Source organism: Xiphias gladius, chromosome 24 (assembly GCF_016859285.1).
Source record: "Xiphias gladius isolate SHS-SW01 ecotype Sanya breed wild chromosome 24, ASM1685928v1, whole genome shotgun sequence".
In the NCBI taxonomy this organism is placed as follows: Eukaryota; Metazoa; Chordata; class Actinopteri; order Istiophoriformes; family Xiphiidae; genus Xiphias; species Xiphias gladius.
This window is the reverse complement of record NC_053423.1, coordinates 21,778,195-21,805,681: the sequence shown is the minus strand read 5'-3', so window position 1 is coordinate 21,805,681 and position 27,487 is coordinate 21,778,195. Positions and strand designations below refer to the sequence as shown.

Genomic DNA, 27,487 nt, shown 5'->3' with positions numbered 1-27,487 from the left:
AAAAGTTTTCCAGTGAAATGGTTAATTTCATGTAAATCATATCTTAGTCGCTCAGAACCAAATCTCTGTGAATATTTGTTCCTCTTTGTGTGTGCGTGTCAGACATCGAAATGTTTGTAACGTTCAGGTGGATGCAAGGGTCCTGATCAAAAGTGTACGAGCGGAGCTGAAACATCTTTCCTCCGATTTCCTTCCTGATACCAACAGGTCGCCGTGCGGGGAAGGGACACGGGGCCGCTCTCGCTTCGCTTTCTCGAGGCGCTTGTCCCGTCGTGCCCTCGGGCGTTGCAACAGGTCAACAGCAGAAAAACTGGAGATGAAATGATTTGTCGACGGGCCTTTTCCACGGCAGACATTTTGGCTTGTCATAGCAGGAGAAGCACAGGTGTTACATGTTCCATTAACAGTGGCTCCGTCGCAGCGTGGCGGTGAGCCGGCCCGCACAATACCAGGACCCTGAAAGCCGGAGCGACCGATTGGGGTTCAGCCATCATTCATTTGATTATTTACACCTGCGCTCCTCCAACGGCGGCGTGTCAGAATGTCTCATGTGGAAGAAGATGTAGTCATCTATTGCTTGATTTTCTTTTTTCAATCAAAAAGCCAAAAATCCGTCTTCTCTAATGTGAATATTTGCTCGTTTTCTTTGTCTGCTATGACAGTAAACTGGATATCTTTTGGTTTTCGGACAGTTGGTTGGACAAAAAAGGCATTTTAAGGCATCATCTTAGAGTCTGGGACAATAGTGGTGGACATTTTCCCCAAATTTCTGACCTTTTGTTGACCAAACAGTTAAAGGAATAGTTTGAAGCATCGTCTGTAGGAGGAGGAGGAGAAGAACTCAGGTAAAGACAGGGGGACGACAGGTAGGCGAAGGGTAAGAAATATTTAAGAAGGAAAGGAATCGGAGAGCACTTAGAGGAGAGGAGGAGGCTTGAAGGAGGTGAGGTGTGGGCGAACGGAAAGCAGGAGATGAAGTTACAATACTGAGGAGGATGAAGGGCAGAGCAGAGGGGTGGTGGAAAAGTAGGAGTGTAATGTAAGCAGCGCTGGAAGAAGTACTCAGATGCTTTTTATTGAAGTAAAAGTACCAGCGAACCAGCGTAAAAATACTCCATCGCCAGCAACAGTCCTGCGTTTAAAAAAATCCCTCTTAAGAAAAACTACGGACGTGTTCTCAGTAAAACGTATTAGAGTATCAAGAGAAAAAGTACTCACTCTGCAGAAAAGTGGCCCCTGTCGGTGATATGTTGGTTTATTTGACCCGATTAGATCGTTTATGCCGATGCAGCCGGCATCTCACAGTTGTAGTGGTTGGTGATGGAGATAGTTTTAACTACTTTATGTACAGTTAGGTAGCTTGGGGGTCGGGGCCCTCCAAAGGACCACGAGATAAATCTGAGGGGGTCGTGAGAGGATGATTTTAATTTTGTTTATTCATTAATAACTTTTTTTTTGGGGTGAAAACGTTGGATAATTTAACCAATTTGGCTCCAGAACAATGATTCTTGAATGAATATTTCTCTCTGAAAGTGAAGTAGAAGTCTGACATCACATTTAAAAAAAACGACAAGTGCCCCAAACTGTGCTCAAGTACAGTTTTTCAGTAACTGTACTTAGTTACTTTCCACAACTGAATGTGAATTGGGGAAAAGGAGGCGGTAGAAGAGAGGAGCTCAGAGAGGAGGAGAAGGAGGAAGGGAGACGACGGCTGGAGAGAGACTGGGGGTAAAGCAGCTTTCAGTCATGAGATGTTTTCTGTGCTGTTGTTGACGTTGTTGTGCTTTTCTCTCTCTCGTTCTGTGTGTGTGTGTGTGTGTGTGTGTGTGTCCGTGTGTGTGTGAGAGAGAGAGAGAGACTGTGGCATAAAATACTTCACCCACCGGCTGGCCTTCACTTCCCACACTGCTGCCAAAGTAAATGAGCAGAACAGAGGAGAGACGCGGTGGCACTGAGGGACGGATGGACAGAGAAAAACCAGTGGGATGCCGATTGGGGGGGGCGAAGGGGAAGGGGGGTGGCTACGTACAGTCCGCACGCTTCCTCCCTCCATCCGCGCTTGAGCCCAGCCTGCTCCCTGCTCTCCAGCTCACGCTCCGGAGTAATGACGGCTCCTCGCTCTCTCCCTCTGCCTCCGCTGCCTCCTCGGAGCCGACGGAAGTGCCGCAGAGCCCTTCATCAGAGAGGAGGACAAGAGCGGTGCGCGTGTTGGTGTGTGTGTGCGCGCACACCGTGCCCGTAATGCTAATAAGCGCCCGGCAGGCTACAGGCACTGTCCTCCTATGATTGTAGTCTGTGTCAATTTCGGTGTCTCACCCGGTCTCCACGTCCACCCATCCCCGTGGGACAGAACACCTGTTGACTGGCCTTCTCCTTTCGTCCCCCGCGCACGCCGCCTCCTTGGCTGCCTCCCGGTCGCGGTTCTCTCAGGTAAACACGGCGCCGTTCAATCCACCCGCGGCGGCAACGGGTCTCCACGGCAACGCCGCGACGCGCCAACCGGGAGCGAGCGGGGCGACGACCTGGAGGCGGCGGCGGCGGCGGCGGCGTCGGCCGCGGCTCCGGCTCCGGGCAGCAGCAAGCGACGGGGGTCCTCGTCGAAGATCGTCTATGCGGATCATGAGCCACTCGGAAAGTAGAATAAAAAAAATAAAAAGTTGTAGTCATCTGAAAACGCTCATATTTAAGAATTTAAACGTAATTAACTGAATTGATTAACCGATAACACATCTGCAGGTTTATCGATAAGGATTAATAATTTGTTCCAGCCCTGCTTGTAAAACACGATGCAGAGTTAGAGATACCAGACATGTTTGGCTTGCATTTGCAACCAGCAGGCTTTTTTTCCCCCCATTTTCTTTTATTGTTTTTTTTTATTTGGTAGCCTGAAGGCCTTGTCACTGGTAACGTCATCTAGTGTGACACAAGCGTAGCTGGTGAATTAATGAGAGTTAATGAGAGTTGAGAGTTATATAACAACAGAGGCTGATCAACAAAACAGAACAAAACACACACCATAACTGGGTTTCATTTACTCTGATATGGATTAAAAATAAGTCCCTTTGTTTTTGTGTAAATCAATCCAGCTTTATGAGGTTGATTTACACACACACACAAAAAAAAAACCTCAGAGGGGCCCTGACCTAAAATGACCTGCTCGCCCCCCTAAAAACCCTGTTCCCTCAACGTGCTGTGCAGCACGTATAGTGTTCGGATGCCGGACCCAGATTTTCTGTGTGGTGGTTTCTGAAAACACGCATCGTGTTAGGCAGCATGTAATGGCAAAGGTGTCCAAACCAGATTCTGACGCAGGGACCGTCTTCACGATGGGGCCTCGAGATCAAGAGGGACCCACCTCAGGGCCTCTGTCACGTCAGGTGGTGTTGCAAACTAGTTGATAAGCAGAAACACTGGGGCTTTTGGTTCCTCATCGATATTAATCCTGTCTTGTCCTAATAAATTTAGGATATTTTCAGTGAAGTTAGGCATTGCAGCTCCTATACATTTCCCTGTTTTTTTTTTTTAATCTTATTTTTTTTGTGGGTTTTTTTTTTTTTTTTTGGTGCCCTATAATCCTAAGAAAACAATATTTTGTCTCAGCTGTTCATGGTTGAAATGAACATTAAATTAAACTTCATGTCGTGTTTCTTGCTCAGTAAAATGTGTCAGGTTAATTATACACGTACGTTTTTATGAGTGTGAAAATTAAACAGCGCCTGGTCTCTGTCCACCCTTCGTGCGCGCCAGGATTTTGTTAGCTCACGGTTGGGGTGGAACGAAAAATTACTCTTCCGAAAACATAGACGATCTCTGGCAACGAGTGGGCGTTGAGTTTCTCTCTCCCTCCCTCCCTCCGTCCGTAGGTCGGCGTGGGCGGCCCCGTGTGGCAGGAGGAGAGCGAAACACTACACCCCGACAGAGGAAGGGGGGGGGGGGATTGAGAGAACACGAAGTGAGTGAGTGAGTGGAAAAAGAAAAAGTCTGTGCTGGAGACAGAGAGGGGCAGAGAGAGAAGAACAGAGTTGGCTCTGCTACTTTTGTTCGTTGCAGAGGCGCCGCCGTTTTGACTGTCGGTGAGGGTGATGATGATGATGATGATGATGACGACGACGATGATGATAATGTGGAGGAGGAATCGACCATGCGACATCGTTGCAACAAACGGGATGAAAATTTAGACCCGTCGCATTCCGTTGCTCCGGCACCGACCGACGGCAGCACGACTCCTCCAAACTTCGACCTGCGCCATTCAGACCCGGGTGACTGGATTCTCCCCCCCCCTCCCTTCCCTTCCCTCCCTCCCCAAGAGAGAGTCGGGGCAACTTTTCGCATCAGAAGCCCCCGTGCTGAAAGAGAAATACTCCGGCACCAAAGTTTTTGAGCAACGTCGATGAGTTGATTTAAAAAAAACAAACAAAAAAAGAAGAAGAAAAAAAAAAAAACAGAACCTCATGCGAAGTTAGCGGAGGGCTGTTTTAGTTTGTTTGTTTTTTACTTAAGAGCCGAGCTCGTTATCGGGGCAGGTTCTTTCTAACGAGCCTCTTGTGAGAACAACACCGGAGGAAGGAGTGGGGTGTCACTGCTAACTTGGCTAAAGGCTAGCTAACTAACGTCTAAAGTTGCCAGTCGACGGGGAGAGTGACTGAAGCATTGCATCGAAGACGGCAACAAAGATGAAAACCCCGGCGGACACGGGTGAGTTGGCGGTCACGCACATTAAATAGACTTTTCCCTTTTTTTTATGTTGTTCTTCAGAAGAAAACAACAGCGCCTGTAGCTTCGGTGGCTAGCTGGTTAGCACGCTAACAAACTCCAGGGAAAGTGTGACAAAGTTATGGCGCTAGAGTGGATCCATCCCTTCTTGTTGTTTTAGCTAGCTCGGAGAGTCGGTACCGCTCAGGACCACTTTGTATTTCAACCAAATTGACTCAAGACAAGCTTTAAAGACTGTTTTTTTAGACTTAATTTCAACGATATTTAAGTTTAAACGGATGTCCCAAACTACTGTGCCGAGCGATTTACAGTCAGTGAGGAGGGACCGAAGAGTTAGCTTTAATTTCCCGGATCAGTGGTAAGGAGTCAGGGTCAGGGCCAAAGTGTGCTGACCCTGACTGCGGTAGCTTTGTATCAGAGATGAAGTTGATGCCTCGCTACAAAACGACTTATCGGTAAAATTTAATGGGGAAAAAGTGGAAGAAGTGACTGCAAGTGCCTGATCTTTGGTAGCAAAGAAACCACCCTAGTCCTGTGGCCCCTAATCTGAAGAAGAAAAAAGACGAGAATGAATTAAGTGGGATGATTATAAGGGATTTTATTTTGATTGTTTTACAGGAAATTCACATTAGAATGGTCCTCTAAAAGAAGATGTGTTTGAAACTAGAAAAGCTGATAGGAGAAGAAAAGATTACACCCTCGTGTATGATTAAGGATGTAGCACGGAGTAGATCTAGATAAATGCAATTCGTCCAGCCTATTGACAGATATTTATTTCAAGGAAGTGACAGAGAGTCACAAACTACTTGTTTTGGTTGGGTTTTTGTGTTTCTTTTGCATTTCGATTGTTCGAAGGTGAAGGTCTCAGCCAGCACACTTCATACATATATCACTTCGTCACAGCCTGTAGGGGAAGATGAAAAGCGACGGCATGATTGGATTGGGAACTCAACTTCTGTTGCATTTGATCAGTTTGGTGATTATAGTGGCGGTTGGCTGAGATTGTTAAACTCTCCTGGATAACATGCTCATTTGATGGTAGGTGTGAGAAGCATGTTTTGTCCCCTTTGTTCACACCTTTGCTTCCCGTAAGGCATTTTGTAAATAAATCTGTTGGACCGTTGACACATGCAAGAACTGGATCCAAGTGGATTGTTTTACCACTTTAGCTAAAAGCCTTACTAACGTGCTTTACAAATTTAGATATATTTCAGCAAAGAAATCTTAGGCCCTGTCATTTCAAATTCTGTACATTTTTCTGAGACATTTTTGGTTTCATTGAAATTATAATGATTTTTGATCCCTACGTTATGATTTCTCTTCCATTGTGCATTTAGGTTCTTTTTTACTCAGTTTAGTCAGGAGTGTTGTGTGGTAATCTTGGGCAGGCAAAGATCCAGTTCCCATAATGGATGTTTAAGAGGGGATTGCCACACCACAACACAACGTCATAATTAGAAATATGGCTTCTAGATCTTTCTGCTGCCTGAGATAACTTTTTATATCACAAAACAATTATAGGAAAACACAAGAAAACCCTTTCTTTTATCATAGGCTCTGTAGCCACATGGATGTGTAAATACAGTATCTTCCACGGGAGGGGGTGTTGGGTGTTGACCAGATTCAACTGTCAGATTTTTTGCTGTGTTTTTTTTTCTCCTATCCCCAGAATACCTGAGAGTTGAGCAATATGCTGTGATTCATGAAACATCCTTTTTTGATCTTGAGTACAGAGCAGAAAATGCTTAGCAGGCAATTATACGTCTTCGATTTACACTCAATACTTAGAGCTGGATTTTTTTTTAATTTATTTATTTATTTTTTTTTTCTTTCTGTTATCCACAGTCAAATAAAAGTTATCCAGAGGATCAGATTAGCAAGGTCATGCTGCACTTCTGTTAAGTTTTAAAAAGTAGACCACCTTGTTTTAACCATGTGCCACTCAGAAGAGGATAGTTACCTTAAATTATTTTCCGCTTTGGTAATGCTGTTAGACTTACATTCAGCTCAAAGGACTTTACGCTGTTTGTTGGTGTGACGGCTTGGCTGTAAAGTGAACGCCAACTCAGTTTGCAAATTTTCGGCAGTTCCTAATTTTCAGCATTTATTGTGTGATTCATACCAACTTCCCATAGTTTCAAGGGATTAAAATCACATTTTTTTTCCACTGGTGAGTCACAACTCTAAATGAAGCTATATGGCTTGCATAGTGACATCAGAATGATGTAGGTCATTTTAGTTTGACGACAATGTTTTTTGTACGCAGAGCCATGCTGATATTAAAGGATGGCACTGAGTAACCCTGATCTGTATCCACATTACATTTTGCACGGAACTACACAGGCCCTTTGTGTGTATTTTCCATCGTGTTGGAGCCTGTTGACTACTTTTTTATTTATATATACTTTATATACATACTTTATATAGTGTGTGTGTGTGTGTGTGTATATATATATATATATATATATATATATATATATATATATATATAAAATATATATATAAAATATGGGTCAACCTCCAGTCTCTTCCTATCAGGAAGTCAGCAGTCTGGCCCCACCAGCTCCAATTTTCCACTTGTGTTACTCCTTGTATCAACAACGCGCCACAAAGAAGACGTCACAGCTGTAGACGGCCCAGGCCAGCGAACCAGCGCGCTTTGTTGCACTCTGTATGTAAGCGTGTGTTGGAACACTGCATGTGTGTGTTTGAACACGTCTGACCGTGTGTGTGGAGTGAAAGGAGCCACACATGAGCAATTAGCTGGTGTTAAGTCTGGTGAGGGCTGGACTGCTGTTTATGACTGTGAAAGTATTTATATATGTGTCTGTTGGTGTGTGTGTGTGTGTGTGTGCGCGCGCACGCGCAAATGCAAGCATGTGTGCCCATATGTCTATCACTGTGCTGTTCTACCTGACATTGATGTGGTCACAACAAAGTGAGTGTTTGACTTGTACCAGCAAGACCAAATTGCCCTTGAGGAAGACCATTTGGTTGTGGGCAGTTGACTCAGCCTGTTGTAATTACAGGAAGAGAAACTAGACGTCTTTATGCAGATTCAAATAGCTCTAATAACACTGGTTAGACCAAAGCTAATGAACCAAGGGCTCATTTTGTTTAAAAAATGACAGTTAGTTTCCTTTGGGAAGGACTCTGTTGTGTTACTGTCTCACCGCTATACTGAATTCTGCTGTTGGCACCAGCAGGAGAGACAGCACAATTACACAACAAGTTGAGGCCAAGTTGTTTGTCTCAGGGAAAGTTTAAGATGAGGTGCTGGCAACTGGTGTACAGTGATGTGGTTTCGCAGTTGCTGTGCTTTAGGACACCGTGTCTTTCTGTCATTTATTGAAGATGCTGTAGTGTCGTGCCCTTAGTTGGCTGCAATTTGTGTAGTGTTTATGACACTAAACATAAAAAAAAAAGGGGTCATTGGCTATTTCAAGTCACTTGTGCCTTGTGGACTTCTGATATTAGTTTAATTTTTTTTATTTGTGGGAAAGCCTATGGTTTTTCAAAAGCAAGTGTGTGTCTTTATCTTTAAAATATAAACAACTAAAATCAGGTTGTGAGTCTTATTTTTGGCAGTACCAGTCAGGCCCAGTCAGGTCAGGCCATAAACACGAGCTGGGTTCAGGTCTCAGTTTCACCCTTCTAACACATACTAAATCACTACAGAATCCATTTAGGAGGAAAATGCCATAATCAAAAAAACCTTTAAATGCCAGTGTTCCTCACAGGATGTACCTTTTCCCTGGTTTCCCTTCCATTATGTGGTTAGTGTGAGTGATCAGGTCAACGCAAAGGTTGACCTGATCACATTCCTGATTACTACTGAGCCGAGTCTGGGCAAGCAGACCCTGGAAAAACCACAGCAGAGTGACGTCAGCATTTCTCTGGTGTGTTGTCAAGTGGCGGCCCAGGTCAGTGTTGCTATGATCATCTCTTGATTTTACGGCAAGCCTCTTTTCCTGGAAGTGTGTATGTACAGTGGCTTTGGTGACCCATGCAAAGCTAAGAGAAAAGACAACAGGTTACACGAGCTGGGACATGCTGGCCGAAAAAACACCCAGGCCTCACGCACAGGAAAGCTTCACAGTCACTCTGGGTGATGAATGTTGATGGCTTCTATGCCTGCAGCTTTTTTCATATTTTTTAAAATCTACAGGATCCATTTCATACTAAAGTGGTGTAATTATATCAAATAAAAAGTTACAGTGCCAGATATAATTCCTCATTTTGTGATTATGGGTTTCACTGATGTGATGTTCTGGATATCTAATTTTGGAATAAAACCTTCATACACAGATGAAGTGTGAGATGACATCTTTTATATAGAGGCACTGAATATGTTGTGAGCTTAACACCTTCTTCGTCTTCACTCTAGATTTTATTTTGTTTAAGAGGTTGTTTTTGGTTTTTTTTGGTATGGATTCCAGATCTGGTGAGTACATGGTACACACAATTAGTTTAAACCTGGGAAGCTAATACTATATTCCCCAATATTTAGAAGTATGCTGTGCTTTATACCTGTGGAAAAACATAGAACAATCTTAATAAATTTTGGCATTGTAAATGACCATGACGCTTTTTCATTTTACACCTCTTCTTACTAAACACAGGCATTTTGACATATATTTTAGCAGGCACCCTGGGTTTTGGGGATTTTAAGTGCCTTACCTAAGGGCGTTATGGTGGTTGTTGTGCAGCAGCTATGGTTTGTACATGCAGGTAGAAAAGCAATAACAGAAAAAGTTTATCCGGTGGAGAATAAATGAGTGTTCCACCCATTACTCTAATTGGAATACATCTTGGGGCTGTACCCTATGATGGTGTTTTGAGGCTACTGACAGAGGAGAAAAAGTTCTTTTTGCCTCTTCTATGATAAATTTCTCTTTGCATGGTTGTTGATCATCTGAATAAAGTGTTGACTTTAGGAAGAAGCCTCTGCTCTATGATTGAGAGACTTACTCCAAAACCTGACATTTATGTTGATGCTTTAGGTGGCTGAATCATATTTTATCTCAGTGCCACATTGTTTTAATTCCAGTTATTCACAGGAATACTAAAAATATACAATGGAAAAAAAGGGCGCACCAACTATAGCTGTTTCGCTGAAAGTTTTTGAGTGTTTTAAGCTAAATTTGTCATGTGAAATGGTAACTTCTTCCTTTGCCCAAGTGTGGGAAATCTGGCGTAGGAACACTCTGAAGCCTAGGTGTTCCTGAACGGTATCTCTCCATGTAATTCTGCTTTGAAGAATTCAGTTTTGGAGCTCTCAAAAAGTAGAAATACAGGCCTGGCTTAGACAAAGTGCAGGTTGCTTCTTTATCAGTGCTCTATCATTTGCAAAGTACGGACAGTACCGCTTTTTAGTCCAAAGAATGTGCTCATCAGTTTAAATGTCTTTGTTGGCCGACTTGTTTGCTTAGTATCTGTAAGTATTTATGACTGAGCGAATCTGTGTTGGCTCTGTGACAGTCAACCTCCAGCAGGGCAGATGAAAGGACAGAGCAGGTCAAGTGGAACCAACAACTCGCTTCATTGAGCAGATAAGAAAAGCTTCTGCAGCAGGACAGATATCTCTGAACCACCTGACAGGATACTGGGTTTCCGGCTGCGGTATTGTTCGTTCACACACTTATGAAGGCCTCTTCCATAAAGTTATACGTTATACAAAATCCGTAAATTTTTTGTATATTTACAGCGATAATGTGTTGAAGCATTTACCCATCAGACTAAAATATGTAAACCAGCAAGTAAGCATTCGTAAGGAAGCTTCTAAAGCCTTTGGTCATCAAAAATGCAAATGGACACTTTTTAAACGAGTTGCCCTTGAATAGCATTTGGCAGTTTTTGAATCAAACCAAGGCTGAGAGAGTACAGAAGCTGTAGAGGTAGGTTCGTGCTTTGTCTGTTGCTGTTTTGACTGGAGTCATTCTAACTGAAAGCGGTGTGGAGAGTTGTGCTGTGTGTTATGGCTATCATCTGTGGTTCGTGGAGAAGGAGAGATGGAGAGATGGAGAGAGGGTGCCATGGTTGGTTTGGCTTCATTTATGGCCAGAGGGTTGAGGTATGGCCCTACCAACATGTGGATCTGACTTCTACACACTGCAGAAAGAATAAGGGGACAGACTAGGTGTGGTCCTGTATGGCTCTGTATGATACTGCCCACACTGCCACTGCCAGGGCTAAAGTAGTTACAACCAAGTTGCTGTCGGAGCAAATATATCCACCAAATGCCATATGTTTTTATAGAGTCTGTTTAAGCTAAGGGGAGTGGTTAGAGGTAGCCTGCCAGGTTATATTCTGGCAGTTAGAGAGACCTACAGTAGGTGGCAACATCTAGGTTATAAGTGTTTTTTTGGTTTTTGTTTTTTTTACAATGAAATGGGAGCATTGACATACACTGAAATCAACTGTGGCATTCATTGGCAATGCATTGCAAAGCCTGTGGAAAGTCTTAGGTTAGAAAAAACACTAAGCTAATTTAGAAACCATTTGTAGAATGATGCAAAATAAATTGGGTGCATTTTCTCTAAAGGGGCCACCTCAAGACGTACTGAGGGAAAATCCTGAGGGAAAACTGGTTGCAAAGAGAAAAAGAGCACATTTTGGGTTTGCGGTTGTTTGGATGGGTTTGAGCCAACCCAGACTTTTCCTGCCCATACACTTGTTGGCTTTACACCTGCATTTTTACCCCTCAGTGCTTGATTGAAAATGCCCGATGTCCAGCTTTGAGAAATGCCAAGCAAATTCTTTATTCATAATCTCAATTTGTAGCATGGTACTTATCTAAATACTAATTTCTACAAACCCCACTCTGTTGGATATGCTGCCACCTAAACTTCCATGTGAAGGCAGGGGAAAGTAAAGCTAAAAGCACCATTGAAACCAAACTGTTTGAATATACAGCTTGCAAACAGGCATTTTGGACAAGTGTGTCAGTGTCTCTCTTTTCTATGCTGTGCTTTCCAGGGTTCAGTAGGATGCCCATGGGCTCAGGAGCCATAAAATCTTGAATTTCATTTGATGGGGCCAACACCGATTCAGGTGACTGTCCATTGGCTTCAGTCTCAGAGGTTTGTGACAGTGGCAGTGACCATTCATGTACTCCATAGTGAACCATGAGGTCCTACAGGGCAGACGGGTACACCTTTTTGTTCTGGGGAGGGTTTTTGCTACCGTCGCTGTCTTGTCAGGGAAAACCTGTCAGGGTCTGTGGAGGGAAAAGATTGAGCGAGAGAAAGATGGATTCGTCTGAGCACGGTCCCTCTTGTCTGTTGTGTTTGCTTCAGTCTTCACTCTACTGGGAACCCTGTGGTTTTCTCTTTATCTCTCGTGGCTGTCACTACTTGTCCTGGGACTGTGTAGCTATCTGGTTGTGGTGTGTTTATGATTGATGTAACTCTGTGTGTAAGGGTGTTTCAATCCTAAAATACAGGACGTTTGTGTTAACTAAAGGTTAATTGCTTAAAAACTTTTTTTTAACACCCCAGGCAGCATACACATTCACACCTTCTCTGTTTGTTAACATGTCTCCACCCTCTCACACAGCCACATTCATACAAGCAGAAGAGTTCAGTGAACCTTTTCTCCCCATAACAAATATGTATACACACACGGCTGGCCTGACCCAACAATAGCAATGAAGCTAAATGGAACTCTTCATTTTGGTCTAGAATCCACCATTTTGAGTGGCCAATCCTAACAAATTTAATTTTATTATTCCCAGCTGTAGCTGTACATTGTAAAGCCGAAACAATTATAGTCTAACTATTTTAAACATGGATTAGTCTTGTAAATCAGTTTCTACTTTCAGCTTCTCTAGTATGACAAATTGTTGCTTTCTCTCTTTTATATCATTGTAAACTGAGTAAGACATCACCTTGGGAATTAGGAAACTGTGACAGTCACTAGGGCTAGAACGACGGGTCAACGTAATTGATTATGTCTATTACGTAAATATGTTGATTTGCATAGAATGCATTTTACTGTTTATGTTCATCCCAAGCTATGATTGTTCCCGCTCCCTGGCATGTTGAAAATGAGACTTTATCCCAAAAAGCCCGAACCCAATCGTCAAAATTGTGGGAATTCTTTAAATAGAGACCTAATAAAATGTTGCTCTGCATGCTTTGTAAAACTGAGCTGGTCTACTATAGCAGCACAACTGCTATGCATGAGCATCTCAAAAGAAAACATCCAGGTACTCTCCATCCTCAAAATGACAAGAAAGCAGTGTAAGTATTTGGACTATTACAGTCAATTTCATTTGATCATTGGTTGGTAGCAAGTCCCTGGGAGTCATTGTTGTGTCCTTATCTGTTGTGTGGCCCTAAAATCTTTTTTTTTTCTTTTTTTTTTTTTAAAGGTATATCTATGATCTGAATTTATGTTGGACTCGTGGACATTTGTGTTACTGATAGATGCCTTTTAATTCCTAGCACTTTATTATTTTATGTTTTGAAATTTTTATTTGTAAAATAAGTAGAAAATGCCCGAAAGGGAGTTGAAAGATTAATGGCAGAAGTTATGGTTATTATTTATCAGTAAGTTCACCAAAGGATTAATTGACTGATTAGAAAATAATTAATAGATTAATCGATTAACTAATCGTTAGTTGAAGCTTTAATTGTCATAAATTTCTTTCATTTTATAGACCAAACAATAGATTACTCAAGAAAGTAATCTACACATTAATCAGTAATAGGTATAAAATTCTTATTGCAGCCCTACTACACTGTTATCTAACATGACAAATAGCCAGACACCCCTTACTATCATTATTCTAAGAACATATGAAAACAGATGGGAGTTCTCGCACTGATGTCCATCTACTTTTTTGCTCTACATAATTATTATAAAGGGTCAAGTGATTGAAAACCAATCTTGGCCTCTGCTAAAATAAGTTCAGAACAGGTATACGCACTGTTGGCATTGAGAATGACTTAAAGCAGCTGCGTAAACAGTTAAGGCCAATTTAAGGTTTGGGCATATCTTCTTAGCTTCTTCAAAGGTAGGCCATAAATTATATTAGTGATAAGAAAGGCACCATTTGATCAGGTCAGCACCATCAGTCAGCCATAAAGTTAAGCTTGCTGTTTCTTCCGTCTGTACTTTCTTTATGACCCACAGCACTCAAACTCAGCTAACATCATAACATTAACTTAAAGCTGATTTATTGAAAAATGTTGGCAATATGAAAGGTTTATATATACTTGCTTAGATGGCTTCATGAGTGACCTAATTAAAACAATCTAAATAATTAAGAATGCTAAATCATTAACCATGTTTAATTTATTAAGTTCAAAGATCTGCTCTTATTCATTGGTTAACTCATAAGCAGTAGATTTGTGACCCATTCGGTGTCCCTGTTGACTGTTTGAAAGCCCCAGACCGATGACAGTGATGAATGAGTCGGATCTCTGTTTTATTGAAACGTGAAAGTCAGTCAGTCACTCAGACACTCATTCATCTTGCCCACTCCCAGCATTCAGGCTATATTAGGGGGGCTGGACCCCCAACGTCCCATGAAAAAGGGGGATGTCTGTCTTACATTAACACTCACATACAGACACACTCTTTTAATTTTCTCACTAAAGCTAGCAAGCATGGCTTGCTCATTTGTGCTGCCATCTCCCTGCGGTGACGCCGTCGTGCCTCTGACTTTAATGTTTTTACACAGGGAGCGAGCCACTCAGTCTAGAGATTTGAGATCCAGCTTTAATGCAATAGACCGAAGAATTAAGACTGTGGTGGCTCTGCCAATGAGGAAAGGCTGACTAACGCACCCAGACATCACACATGTAGAAAGTCCCTTGCTGGCTGTTTTACTTTTTAAGAATTTCATGTACACACTCATTTAGAGTGAATTGCTGTCACTGTGATTGTACTATAGGCTACAAGTGGTAGATCAACAATATTATGCGCCAATACTGAAGATTGCCAGCTCAGAACTAGTTCTGGCAGTGATAACAAATATTCATGTTCAATTTGAGAAGAAAAAGTTTCTTTCTATTCAGTCACAACCTTCAGCAGAGTTTGGGATCATACAAGGAGTCCTTGGTGGTTGGTGTTTGGGAGCAGTTTGAGGTGAGTTGGTCTGGGTTTCTTCCAGTTTGAGTCTGCAAGTGTAAGCAATTCCAACAGAGCATGAGTGGACAGGTCGTCAATCAGACGAGAGTTGAGTATCAGACACGATTAATAGAACTTACAATTACTATTATCTTGAAAATTGAAGAGTACATTAGCCACCAAAGAACTAACAGTTATTCCTTGTATTGCTGCAACTAACGATTATTTTTATTATCAATTAATCTGCTGATTATTTTCACAATAAATAAATTGACCAATTTGTCTATAAAATGTCAAAAACCGTGAAAAATGACTGCTAAAATTTCCCAGAGCCCAAGGTCACATCCTCAGCTGTCTTGTTTTGCCCAACCAACAGTCCAAAACCCAGAGATATTCAGTTTATTTTCATGTGTGACAAAGAAACGCATACAATCCTTGCATATGAGAAGCTGGAAACAGCAATAATAATTCTATTGTCAAGATAGTTGCCGATTAATTTTCTGTGATCAACTAATCATTGCAGCTCTAGTTCCTTGAGCACTTATCTGTACTTATTATTAAGCGTACTGGGTGAACTGACCCATCTTTCTTTGTGGATATTTGAAATTCAGTGTTTCTTTGCAGTCATTCGGTCACAACAGGCAAACCCATTTTTCCAATGAGTTCCACACTGTAGGGCAGGCAGATTTCATAATTAGGTCAAAACAGCACTGATCATACCGGTTTTGTATTGGCAGATATCCTGACTTTAGGTATCAGAGTCAGTATTGGGAGAGAATAGGTTTGATTGGTGCAGACCTTGTTTTTACTTTGTTTAGCTAATATCATTCTGTTTCTCCGTCTTGTAACCTAGCTACTGCTTATTCTGTCTACTCCATATACAACACAACTGTTGTATGTCTGTAGGTCCTAAAAAAAAGGTTTGTCTCCTCTTTTGCTCTTGAACTGTCTCCTTTTTTTCGTTAAAGGTTGTTTTTTTTTGTGTGTGTGTAGACATCTTTTTTTTTTTTTTTTTCCTCATCCAAATAAAGGATTTAAGGATATAGGGTTTCATGTGATGTAAAGAAAGAAGGTAAAGCCCTCCTAGGCAAATTTGTGATTTTGGGGTGTACAAGTATAAATAAGATTGGCTTAACTTCTCATAGCCAAGACTGTAGTGAAACTTTATCGAGTAGAAAAAAAACACTCTAGAAGACACGCGTAGATACTTGGAATCCAGGTGTCCATAAATCCATAAAATGCGCTATGCAGTTACTCTGCTCCTAAAGACTGAAAGAGTATTTCGATATTTTTTTTGTCATATCAGTCACATCCCTGAACTGAACCTATAGCATTGTCAAGCTGGTTCTCCTAGTAGTTGTAATCAACAGTGGAGCCTCTTTGTCTGTGTGGAAAGATGCTGAAAGGAAAGCAGCATTATGGGAAAAAGAGGAGGGGGAGGTGAAAGGAGGAGATGAAAATTGATTGGCAGAGAGTATGAGAATGAGTCACTCATCCAGCTCCCTGGATTTGGAGCTACAGGCCTATTCTGGGCTGCGGTGACACGTGTATGTGTGTATGTATGTGGTTTTGTGTGTGTGTGTGTGTGTGTGTGTGTGTGTGTGTGTGTGTGTGTGTGTGTGTGTGTGTGTGTGTGTGTGCGCGTGTGTTCACATGACTCATTCCAACAGCTGAAGTCACCAAATTTTCATTGTTGGCCTAGCCACCGTGTGTGTGTCTGTGTCTGTGTCTTTCTGTGGTTGTGTGGACACATTTTAGTTCAAAACCATCATTGTGAGGACATTTTGATCGGTCCTCACAACTTCAAAGGATTGTTTGAGGGTTAAGACTTGGTTTTAGGCTTAAGGTTTGAATAAGGTTAATGACTGTCCTCACAGCTATAGAAAGGTAGGTGTGTGTGTGTGTGTGTGTGTGTGTGTGTGTGTGTGTGTGTGTGTGTGTGTGTGTGTGTGTGTGTGTGTGTGTGTGTGTGTGTGTGTGTGTGTGTATTTGTTTGTGTTGGAGGAAATTGAAAGTAGTCTGGTGACCAAACCACAACACAGAAGCCAGATTTAAACGCAGATATTAATCTTCTCTGTCTTTCCTGCTCTGAAGTCCCCTCTACAGCACCGCCACTCTACAAATCACTCCGGTTCCACAGTGGTATCTGATTTTGTAATTTATAAGGCTGTAGTCTCCCAGTCAACTGGTTGATTGGTTGGTTGATGCGTTCTCGTCCGGCCAAATTCTTATTGGTCAGACAATCACTGGTGTTACTTTCATAAAGAGAAAAGTGCTGCATCAATAGACCTCCAGGATTAATCCATCATTTAGTGCGGTCGCTGGACAGACAGACTACCTATGAAAGCAAAGGGGTAAAAAGTGATAGACCCGTCTGAGTTAGGATGCTCCGTAAACTTTTTGTGTTTAATGCTTGAGGCTTTGAGTGTATGTTCCTCAATAGTTCCTGTGCTGGGATCACGAGTTGATACAGTTCTATTTTGAGAAATCATATGAATATGGGCAGGTGTGTGTTGGTTGGCTCTGAACCTGTCGTTATCATTTCAGCATAAAATAATTAGTTCAAAATGATTTATTATGCTGTAAAAAGCATTAGCTTTTTATGTTTATTTGTGATTTCATATAGGCTAATTAGTCTACCAGGTGGCGCCAGGTGGCCTCAGTGCACTGTGGCCAATTTAGTTGATCTAGGGATGGTGTGCAGTGTGTGTGTTTCTGTGTCCACATGTATGTGCACAACAGTGTGTGTTGCTGTGCAACAGATGAACCAAATCTTTTCTGCCTCAGTGCACCTCTGTATGGAGACAGTTGAATCATATCTCACTCTGTCCTGTCTTTATTTTTGTCTGTCAGTCTCTTATTCTATTTCTCACTAACTATCAATCACACAAAAACGCTTGCATTTGTGCACACAAACACACACATTTTCTTCTAACCAAATTCCAGCTTAACTGTGGGAAGTAAGCTTGAGATCTCCAGCGAGGCATTCAGGTAGCCAGGAGCTCATTACAGCTGAATGTTTTACAGGGTTGTCATTTTCTGGAAGGAAAGCATGCTCGGACAAGTTTCAAAGCATGTGTACATGCATGACTGTATTCTTCCTCTCTGGGAATATAGGCCTGAAACTGATAAGTCTCCAACCTTGGCTCAGGCGCTACAGATTAGAAGATAGAAGTTTGTGCTCTAAGATGACGTGACCGTTTAGGATTTTGTGATAATATGAACAGTGATAATCTTTTCCTGTGAAGATTACCTTCTTTCCTGTCTGTTCAGCATTTTTGCCTTCCCATGGGGTAACAAGTACCTAAATTATGTCTTGACAAGTTTAAATGGTGGATCCATGAAATGATATGGGCAATGGTGACAGGGTTTTGACATCCTTAAAACAGCTGTGTAACCCAGAAGGCCTCCTGAATACAACAGGAGGTTCCCCTCACATCAGGTTATAAAAATTGACTCTTGAATGCATACACACACAGAAATACACAAACACCAACCCGGGGCTGACTTAATCACAGCCTTGACTGCCTCCAAGGTGCTGCAGAGTTCTCCAGGACGCGACAGGTTTCTGTCTGGCAGGGTATGGGCGGCCGCCGTGTCACAGATTAGAGAGGCTTAGCTGTCTCAGTTGTAGCAGAGATAGTTTATACACTTAAAGGCTTCACTTTGCAGTCCAAGGCTTTACTGCTGTGGCAAACAGTTGAACTCCTTATTTTCTACTGTGTCTTAACTCTTTTTTGCAGACTTGAATACACAGCAGCGCAGCTGTCTGTGCTCTAAAACTGCTCATCCCAAATGATGAATCTTTGCTTAGTTTGGATTGCCTAGAGTCTACGGGAAGCATCGTTCACAGTGCAAGCTATTAGAAGATGCATTTCTGAGCAATGAGATAGAGAGCGAACGCATCATCCCCAAGAGAACCAGCGGTCTGATTTAAGCCATGCAGTGTCACTTCATTGATGGTTAAATAAAGCTTCAGCAGTGTTCCAAAATCTGACAACAAACCTAGTGTAACTCATTATCTGCACAAATTTAAGCCACTAATATTAAATTGTCTTCTGGCAGCCTGGCCCCTCAGCCTTACCACTTGACCAGCACAGATATTTGGAGACTTCAGACTTTAAACTAAGCTTAAGACTCTAGGCAAATGTGTGTATTACACCCACTGTTGAAACAATAACATTTAGTCTTCACTCATTTTTTTTTTTTTTGTGCCTTTTATCTACTGTTCGAATTCAGATGATTTTTCTTCTGTCCCTATACACTTATCAGTTCCTCCATTGAAAACACTCACACACTTCTCTCATTTCCCTAATGCCCCATCATTCTCTCTCTTTCCATTAAGCTTTATCTTTCCCTTCGGCCGGTCTTTTTATTCCTTGGATGGGAAATGATCGTGCAAACACAGATTTCAGCCTAAAAACAGACACACACTTTAAGAATACCCTGAGTTATTTTTTTAGCAAGGCACTTATTCTTTGTGTCTATGTGTTTATATCTCCTCCCTTCCCCCCGACGCTGACCCTGTCTCCTTTGCTTCCTCTTCTAGTCTGTCTTTCTCAGTCTGTTCATCTGTCTGTCTCTATATCAGCCTTATGTAATGAGGGATCATGTGAGAACCGAGGTGAAAGTTTATGCCATGCACCTGCAGACGGCCATCCTCCTTTCCCTTTGATCTCTGCTGGATTGTGTTTCTTTTTCTCTTTCTGACTTTCTCTTCCACTTTTTTTCCTGTTCCTCCTCCTCCTCCTCCTCCACTCTACCTTTCCACCTGATTTCCTCCTCATCCCGTCTGTTTTTCAGACTCCTCCCTGGCTTTAAGCCACTGGCTCCTCGGATCTCAACTCCATCCTTTAAGGGTAATTATGAGATCACCTCAATGAGGAGCATAGGGTTTTTAAACAGTAGTTTGAGGCTCAGGACTCCTCATTAAAGCAGTGTTAGATTGTCTGTTGTGATCCCGGCATTGTAGACTGGTACTTTATACAGAAAAGCAAAAAAAATTTGAATCCAGATAACCGGGTCTGAACGATTCATAGTTCATCATCTTAAACTTTGTTGATTTAAAAATGACCTCACATTTTGAATAGATTGTATAAAATATAATGATCATGATTTAGCAGGAATTCATGTAAAAATCATGAGTAAAGATTTTAATCTTGAGTTCTTGAATAAGTTTTGCATCGGGCGGAAATTGTTTCAGAGTTTTCTCCATTTGTTTTTTATTTGTGAGTTTTTTTCCAGAATTTGACTTTCTGCACATGCCAGTACAGTTTACGCCCAACGGAGATTCCCCGTTTCCTGCTCTGTACCCATTTATTTCCTGCCTTTCTATGTTGTCCTGATCCCATCCCTGATAAACCACATCCAGATTTTCAGTAGCCAGCCAGCCCCCGGTCATTTTGCCTGGCCTCTTACCTCTATGTGTCGCTCTCCATGCTCCTGAATCATTACCCTGCAGACAGACACAGACCGACCTTTCCAATGGCTAAATTTAGACCCACCAAAGAATAGGAGGAAGGGAGGGAAAAATAAACGGGGGGATAGATGGATAGATGGAACAGCATGTTAAAGAAACTTGTTAGGGGAGAGCAAGAGACGTAGAGGAGGAGGTCGTTTGTGTTTAGTCTCAGCGGCTGCAGGCCTTCTGGACAATACCCCAGTGATGGCTATCGGTTATTATGAGCACTCTTCCAACCATGGTGACGTCAGAGTCCCTAAGAAAAGCAGACCTGTGTGTTACAACCCCCTCACCCACTGATTGCTGCTGCACAGATCCTGTGTTTCTCTTGGAAAGGAGAATGCAGGTGGCTTGGGACTGCAGGCTAATAGTAAATGAGGTTTTCTACCCTGTACAGGGCTATATATAGAATCCAGTGAGGCCTGAAAATGTGTGTTTCACCTCCGCCTAACAATCAGCAATTCTTCCTGTCTGGAGTAGAGCCTGCCAGGTAGTATGAGGGCCTTTGGGTTCGTTTGTCTACTTCAGTTTTCACTAACTTGCAGCTCTGCATCCAGACCTCTTGTGCTGTCAGTGCAATAGACTAATATGAAGAACCTGTTGGTCAAGGTCTATATAATGCTGCTGCACATAACAGTTAACTGGCTGCTAATTAGGACCCATTTAAGTGACATGCACTGTGATCTGTAAAAGCTCTGCTAATTTCACATGTTGGCATTAGGTTCGAAAAGGATCCCAAATCATTTTTCATCAAAAGTTTCTCAAGAAAACAGCCTATTTACAACCCAGTAACACCTCCATAATACTGTCTGTAAAGCTCAAGTGTAAATAAAAAGTTATATTGCTACTAAAGGAACACACATAAGCTTATGATATATGATATTTTTTGCAGGCATCTTGATCTCAGATTTCATTTTGAAGCACTTGCAAGCCACAGGAGCTACACTACATGTAAACATGGTTAGATATTGGTTCGACCAAAAGTTAAGATAAGATTAAGATAACTGCTCTCCCCCCGTGCTGAGGATGAGATAACAAGTCCCGCCTTGTGCATTATATTTAAATTCCCATGATGTGTAGTCTCACGTACCAGATGATGCATAACATTTAAGCTTTGTGGTTGTATTGATAACAGTCCTGTCATGTTTAAACACGGCCAATGGCAACTTTTCTATAAAGGATATTTATGTATAGAAAGTCCTTAAACTTAATTCGGGGGGGCCTCTACCTGAAAGCGAATGAGAGCGACTTGTGTCTTAGTTTGGGCAAAAAAATTGGCTATAGTAAGTGAGTTACTGACCATTTTACATGTTGTCAAATTTAGGCTGAGCTAGACTGGTGTACCTAAGGGCTCAGATTGCCAAACATTGTATGTTTCTTCTACTGGTGATATTTTGTACGACACAGCAAAGTTTTATGGTTTCTTTAGTATTCCTGCTCCTTTACTGTCCTTGTCACTCTCCCACTCTCCCACTTTGCGCTCTGTCTATGCCAGCCACTATCTGTTAAACACTGTTTTTACTCACATTACATTATCCACCAGCTGCAACAGACCTCCAACTGGACCCTCAGTTGTGAATCTGTCACAATGCCACACGATCAGCTCTGCTGTCGCATACTCTGTATCCGTCTCTCTTGCTATCATGGTGCTGTCTCTGATTAATTTCAAAATAAAGATCCTGAATGTGAATGAATGGGCTTGATCTGTCTTCAGAAGCAAAATGAAAAATGAACAGTATTTTAATGTCGAATTGACCCGAGTGGAAGTGAAAACTCGGTCCTTCAGTGCTTTTGGGACAGGGCAATCTGTTGCGTTTCCGTTGTAATCACAGCGTGACAGCGAAACTGGCGCTGTAGCAAGGGTTCTCCACTGGTTAGACAGATCACACCCTCACATTGCAGGTCCCTGGATCTGTGCCCAAACTCTTTTGGCAAGTTTCTGTAATTGAATCATATTTTGTCTTGTTTGTCGTGACTCGGCCATTTATTTTTAGAGCTAAAACCTTTTGTTGCTAGGAGACTGTGTGTCTTAGGAGAGGCTGAGCGAGGGAGGGACAGAATGAAAGAGAAAAGAAAGCAAGAAAGACATGGAAGTGGTGTTGAGGAGGAGAAAGACAGAATCTGTGAAAGCTGAACGACAAATGAACAAGATATGAGTCAGCAGGGACATCTGCAACACACACATGCAGTGGGCATGGTTGCTATTCCTGTGTTCTTTGTCTGTGTGCTCTGTGCACCCACGCATGAACCCACTTACCTCTCCCAACTAACCTGTGTTGTGTGTCTGTGTACTTTGTGCATGTGAGAGATATTAGCTCGTCCATTTCGATTTAATACACTCCTGTGTGTTGTGTGCGTCAGGGCTTGTCTGTGCATGTGCGTATTCGGAAGGGTACTGCATGGGCACGTGTATTTTTCTGCAGCATTCGCCAGTGAACCCCATTATAGAGCTGTTCGTTGTGTCTGTGTCACAACGCCTAACCTGTCCCCAGTGACAAGAGCCTTATTGTGATGTGTATGAATCATATGCTTGTACCCCATTAGTAATCTGCTTCAAATGGCTATTATCAACTATCACAGCCAGCTTGTCTGTCTTTTGGCTCAATCTCCAAGCACCATAGGAGATCAGATAGCAGCATGTGGTTTATTAGTCATCAGCAGCAGGTCTGTTTTTTCGGGATATTTTTTTTTTCTTCCTTAAGATGCCTTTTGAAAGATATTTTTTGAGTGTGTTAGCTGCCACCTTCAGGGGGAAAAAAAACGGCTGTGAAACTGTTTTAAGAGCCACCATATTTTCAAATTTGGAGAGTGATCATCACACATCACTTTCTTTTATTGTAAATTAATTAGTGTTAAGTCTGTTTCTGATAAACTCCCATGGTCACAGAAGTTCTTAAAAACGCTGCAAAGAAAAAAGGAATACAAAGAGTCACATTTATCACTCTGATTTCAAATACACAGATGTCCCAATGTGTAAACAAGCATAATGTATCCATTGCACGCTCATTGAAAGACACATTTCCCCGCAAAGATGCACCTATTTGTACAAATGATGTTAAAAGAAATCTAAAACACCTATTTAGCTACTTTATGCCCATGTATCAAGGGTTAGGATAATCAGCGTAAAATCAGTAAATGTCTCCAAAATCATTTTGTGACCCTTCAGGTTTATTGACTGACATGGATTGAGCCCTTAATATATATTCCCATTAATTACAAGGGACAAAATAAATGAAGGGATCATTGGGGAATTAAAAAAAAAAATGGAAAGAAAGTTGAGAAAAGAGAGGTTTCAACTCTGCCCCACCAGAATTCTTGCAAAATTTGGTGACTGTTGGGACAACAAAATGTCACAGCTTGAAGTTCTTAAATCTATCCTAAATCCAGATTGCAGTTACTCAACTTTTGTGTGTCTCCATTATTTAGCCAGACATTGATCACAAGGGAGCTTGCAGCAATGTGCCTGTGCAACACTTGGAGTTACGTTGCTTGGTACGTTTAAACTCCAATGGCAATATGGACAGTGTTTAACGCACAAAAAAAATCAATAGAAATCTGCTTTCAGTGCTTAGACACTTGAGTCGTACTTGACCTTTTGTTGTAGTGTGGAAACACTATATTGTAAACACCAGACTTGTAGGCCCACTCCGGTGTACACACAGGTCTTAGTTTCCAGATTGTCTTTTGTTCTTGTCAGACTTTCCTACTTTTAGTCAGTTATGTATTACTACTACAACTACAGCTGCTTCTGCCACTACTTCCTCTACTATTACTACTACTACTACTACTACTACTACTTCGTATACTACTACTACTGCCACTGCCACTACTACTACTATTCCCCCTACTATGTATTAACAACATTTGCAGAAAAATGTGGTGGACCGATGGTGGACTTTGGTTTCACCGCGTCCAATTTGTTTAGTTTTTCCATGACTCACTTTGACTTCATTTACACCTGCTATTAAAATGTGATCTGTATGGATAAGGGAAAATACATGCTAATTTCTAGGCAGGTTGTAAACACACATCAATGCCGTCAGAATCTGATTGAACATATCAGTGCATTGCAATTGATATCAACAGAGTCAGCCATTTGTAAATGCAGTTCAAACAGTGTTACCTTTTTTTGGAGAAAGAACCACCCATGTGGATAGGAATGTCGTGACTCACACTGGTGTTTGTTGTCCACTCAGCTTCACAAAAAGACTCAAGCACGATCCATTTCCACCAGTTGTTGCTCCTTCAACTGATTCAATGACAACAGTCACTGAGCATTGAAAGCAGCTACAAACATTTGCAGCAAAAATGACCTGGAGGCTGCTGTGTGGCTTCTGACGAAAAAGCTGTTTCCTTTCCTTTACACTGTGATGAAAAGTAAATATCAGGTACACTGTATAATTTTAAATGAACTGACATCTGCCATTTTTTGTTTTGATTACTTTACCATTTCCCAACTTCTTCATAAACGAGTCTAATTCCAGTAAGCATGCAGTGAAGACAATGACAGCACATATTGTGTAAATGGAAAAGTCATAATTGATTTAATCACCATCTGGACACCATATACAGATACAGTTTACTTTACACTGGAATTTAATTGCCAGGTGTGTCCTCTTTTTTTCCCGTAGTCTTTTACAACTCTTTTTTTTTTCTTTTTTTTTTTTCTCTGTTTTTATGTAGTCTTTCCTGTTTTTCATTTGGCCTTATGTTCTTTTGCATGGTTGTTCTTATGTGTTGTTCTCTGCTATTATGGAGCTGACCCAAATCAGTTTTCCATCAAACATTGACAAGGCAACAAAATACAGAAAAAAGAAATAATTCCTTGTCTAATATGTCAGATTTTTGGTTGCATACGCATACATATTAAATAGTGTTTTGAGACCCTGATCACATACAGTATGATGCATTGACTTTCATATTGTCATCCACCTCACACCACTGTTATATCAGCTTTGAGCATATCATTGTTAACAGTTCACTGTCACTGCTCTATAGATATGACAGGCTTTATGGAGTGTGGGAAACTTATTGTAACCTTGGTATTTAGGATAGTGCGTTTCATTGACAGTTACATAAACACACACACAAAAAATTCAGCATTGTTATATTGTGCCCATATGTTTCCCATCCTCTGCTTTCTCAGCCTGATTGCCAAGGCACATCTGGTCCTAATGAGGTGTGTGTGTGTGTGTGTGTGTGTGTGTGTGTGTGTGTGTGTGTGTGTGTGTGTGTGTGTGTGTGTGTGTGTGTGTGTGTGTGTGTGTGTGTGTGTGTGTGTGTGTCACTATGCCTTTGCTATTCAGTCTTTCAGCCTGGCCTTGTGTTGAAGTGGTGTTGAGTCTTTTACTGCCACCCACTGCTTTACAACACAAAGCCTATACTTTTAACTGTGGGATAAAAGTGTGTGTGTGTGTGTGTGTGTGTGTGTCCTGATAGTAGTTATAAAACCATAGCTTATATTTTGTCTGCTCATATCTCAAGGCCCGTTAATCTGTTATAACAGTGCTGATTTTCCAGCTTTGATGCTGATAGCAGTGACGTTTTAATATGACTGCGGTCTGTGGGAACAGATTTAGCCAAAATGCTCATCACCAGCTTTCTTGGAACCACTCGATCCACTTTGCAGCGAAGCCATAGACCGAAATGTGTTTTGGATTTTAATTTACATATTTCATCCAAAATTTCATCCTTGCTTCTGTGGCCCCCGACAGTCTCATGTCTTGTGTCGTTTCACAAATTCTCCACTCTACCAACTCCCTACTGTTTCTCTACTTCTTCGCCCATGCTGCCACTGCTTCTTTGATAAACTCTTTTTTTCTCTTGAAAAACTGGAATCTGTTTTAACACGTTTTTCCTAATTTTTATCTCCAGAGACACAAAAAAAACATTCAGATTTTTTATTTTTTCCGTTGTGTCCTTCCTTTATTTTGAATTCGCCTCCACCTTAACACTCCTATCTCCTCCCCCAGGGTTTGCCTTCCCGGAGTGGGCCTACAAGCCCGAGTCGAGCCCCGGCTCCAGGCAGATCCAGCTGTGGCACTTCATCCTTGAGCTGCTGAGGAAAGAAGAGTACCACGACGTCATTGCCTGGCAGGGAGACTATGGAGAGTTTGTCATCAAGGACCCAGATGAGGTGGCCCGCTTATGGGGGGCCAGGAAGTGTAAACCACAGATGAACTACGACAAGCTCAGCCGAGCACTAAGGTGAGGCAGAGTGAGTGGAAAAAAGGATGAAAGAAACGAGGGGATGACACCTTCACACTAAAGCCCATATTAAACTTTTCAAATTCACAAGGCTGCAAGCGACAGAGTGATGTAAATTTCTCCAGGGCGTGTGTCAACAAACAAGGGGACAGACACATCAAACGTAGTATAAACAGAACTCTGTCCGCATCTGTTTTTTTTTACTATGTTTGCCCCTTAAGCATTTTTTAGTTATTTGCTCCTTTCGGCCAGTTTGTTTTGACAAATAAGAAGTGTCACTGAACACAGATGTTTACATCTGAAAGTTAAAGGTTTGTGTCTTTAAAACACAAACTCTGCATTCAATAACGGAGACTGAACACACGGCCAGCCAATACTTGGCCATTCACTCCATACAGTAGGTCACACAGCTGGTCATTGCCATCTACACATGACACGGGTCTAAACCACATTTTCAGACCTAGTGTTTAGCGGAAAAAAAAAAAGTAGAGATTCAGCATGGTGGATGACGTCTCAGAGGATTTTTTTTTTTTTTAGATTTTATTCCTTCATTTTAAAGAGTAAATGAAATACAAATATCACTCTGCAATCATATTAAGGTACATTTGTGATTGAAAAGCATTTTTAACTGAAAGTTGTAGAGGTTACCAACATTCATTACTATAAGTTTACAGTGGGGCACCCCTGTGGCTTAGGGGTTAAAGGCCATTTCATGGTTTCCACCTCCGCATGAGTCAGTGTGATGTAAATTTCATAACCTGCTCAAGTCCGCAAGGGTCGGCATGGACCACTGTGCTATCAGCATCTCATTGCCCAACTAGGCATGCGCTAGAAAATTAAACTGGACACTTGTTTCATGCCACGTATGTATATACTGTATTCCCAATCCCTGGTCCTATTCTTGTTAAGCAGTCACACAAACTAATTTCTTTTTTAGACTTTATCATGTTGTTATGCCAAATACAAAAAAACAAAGGAGCTCTTCCTACTGTTAGGAGGTCACCGCCATCTTTTCTTTTACACTTGTAT

At 41.7% G+C, this 27,487-nt stretch overlaps 1 protein-coding gene across 1 annotated transcript in view; it reads left to right on the top strand.

The window, feature by feature from the left end:
* Positions 1-3,937: 3,937 nt before the first annotated feature.
* The window catches only part of erf (Ets2 repressor factor), a 35,909-nt gene continuing 12,359 nt past the window's right edge, over positions 3,938-27,487 (top strand). Inside the window, exons 1-2 of the mRNA XM_040121386.1 lie at positions 3,938-4,695; positions 26,224-26,458. Coding sequence (XP_039977320.1) covers positions 4,674-4,695; positions 26,224-26,458 — 257 coding nt within the window. The 5' untranslated portion in view covers positions 3,938-4,673. The remainder of the gene's footprint in view (positions 4,696-26,223; positions 26,459-27,487) is intronic.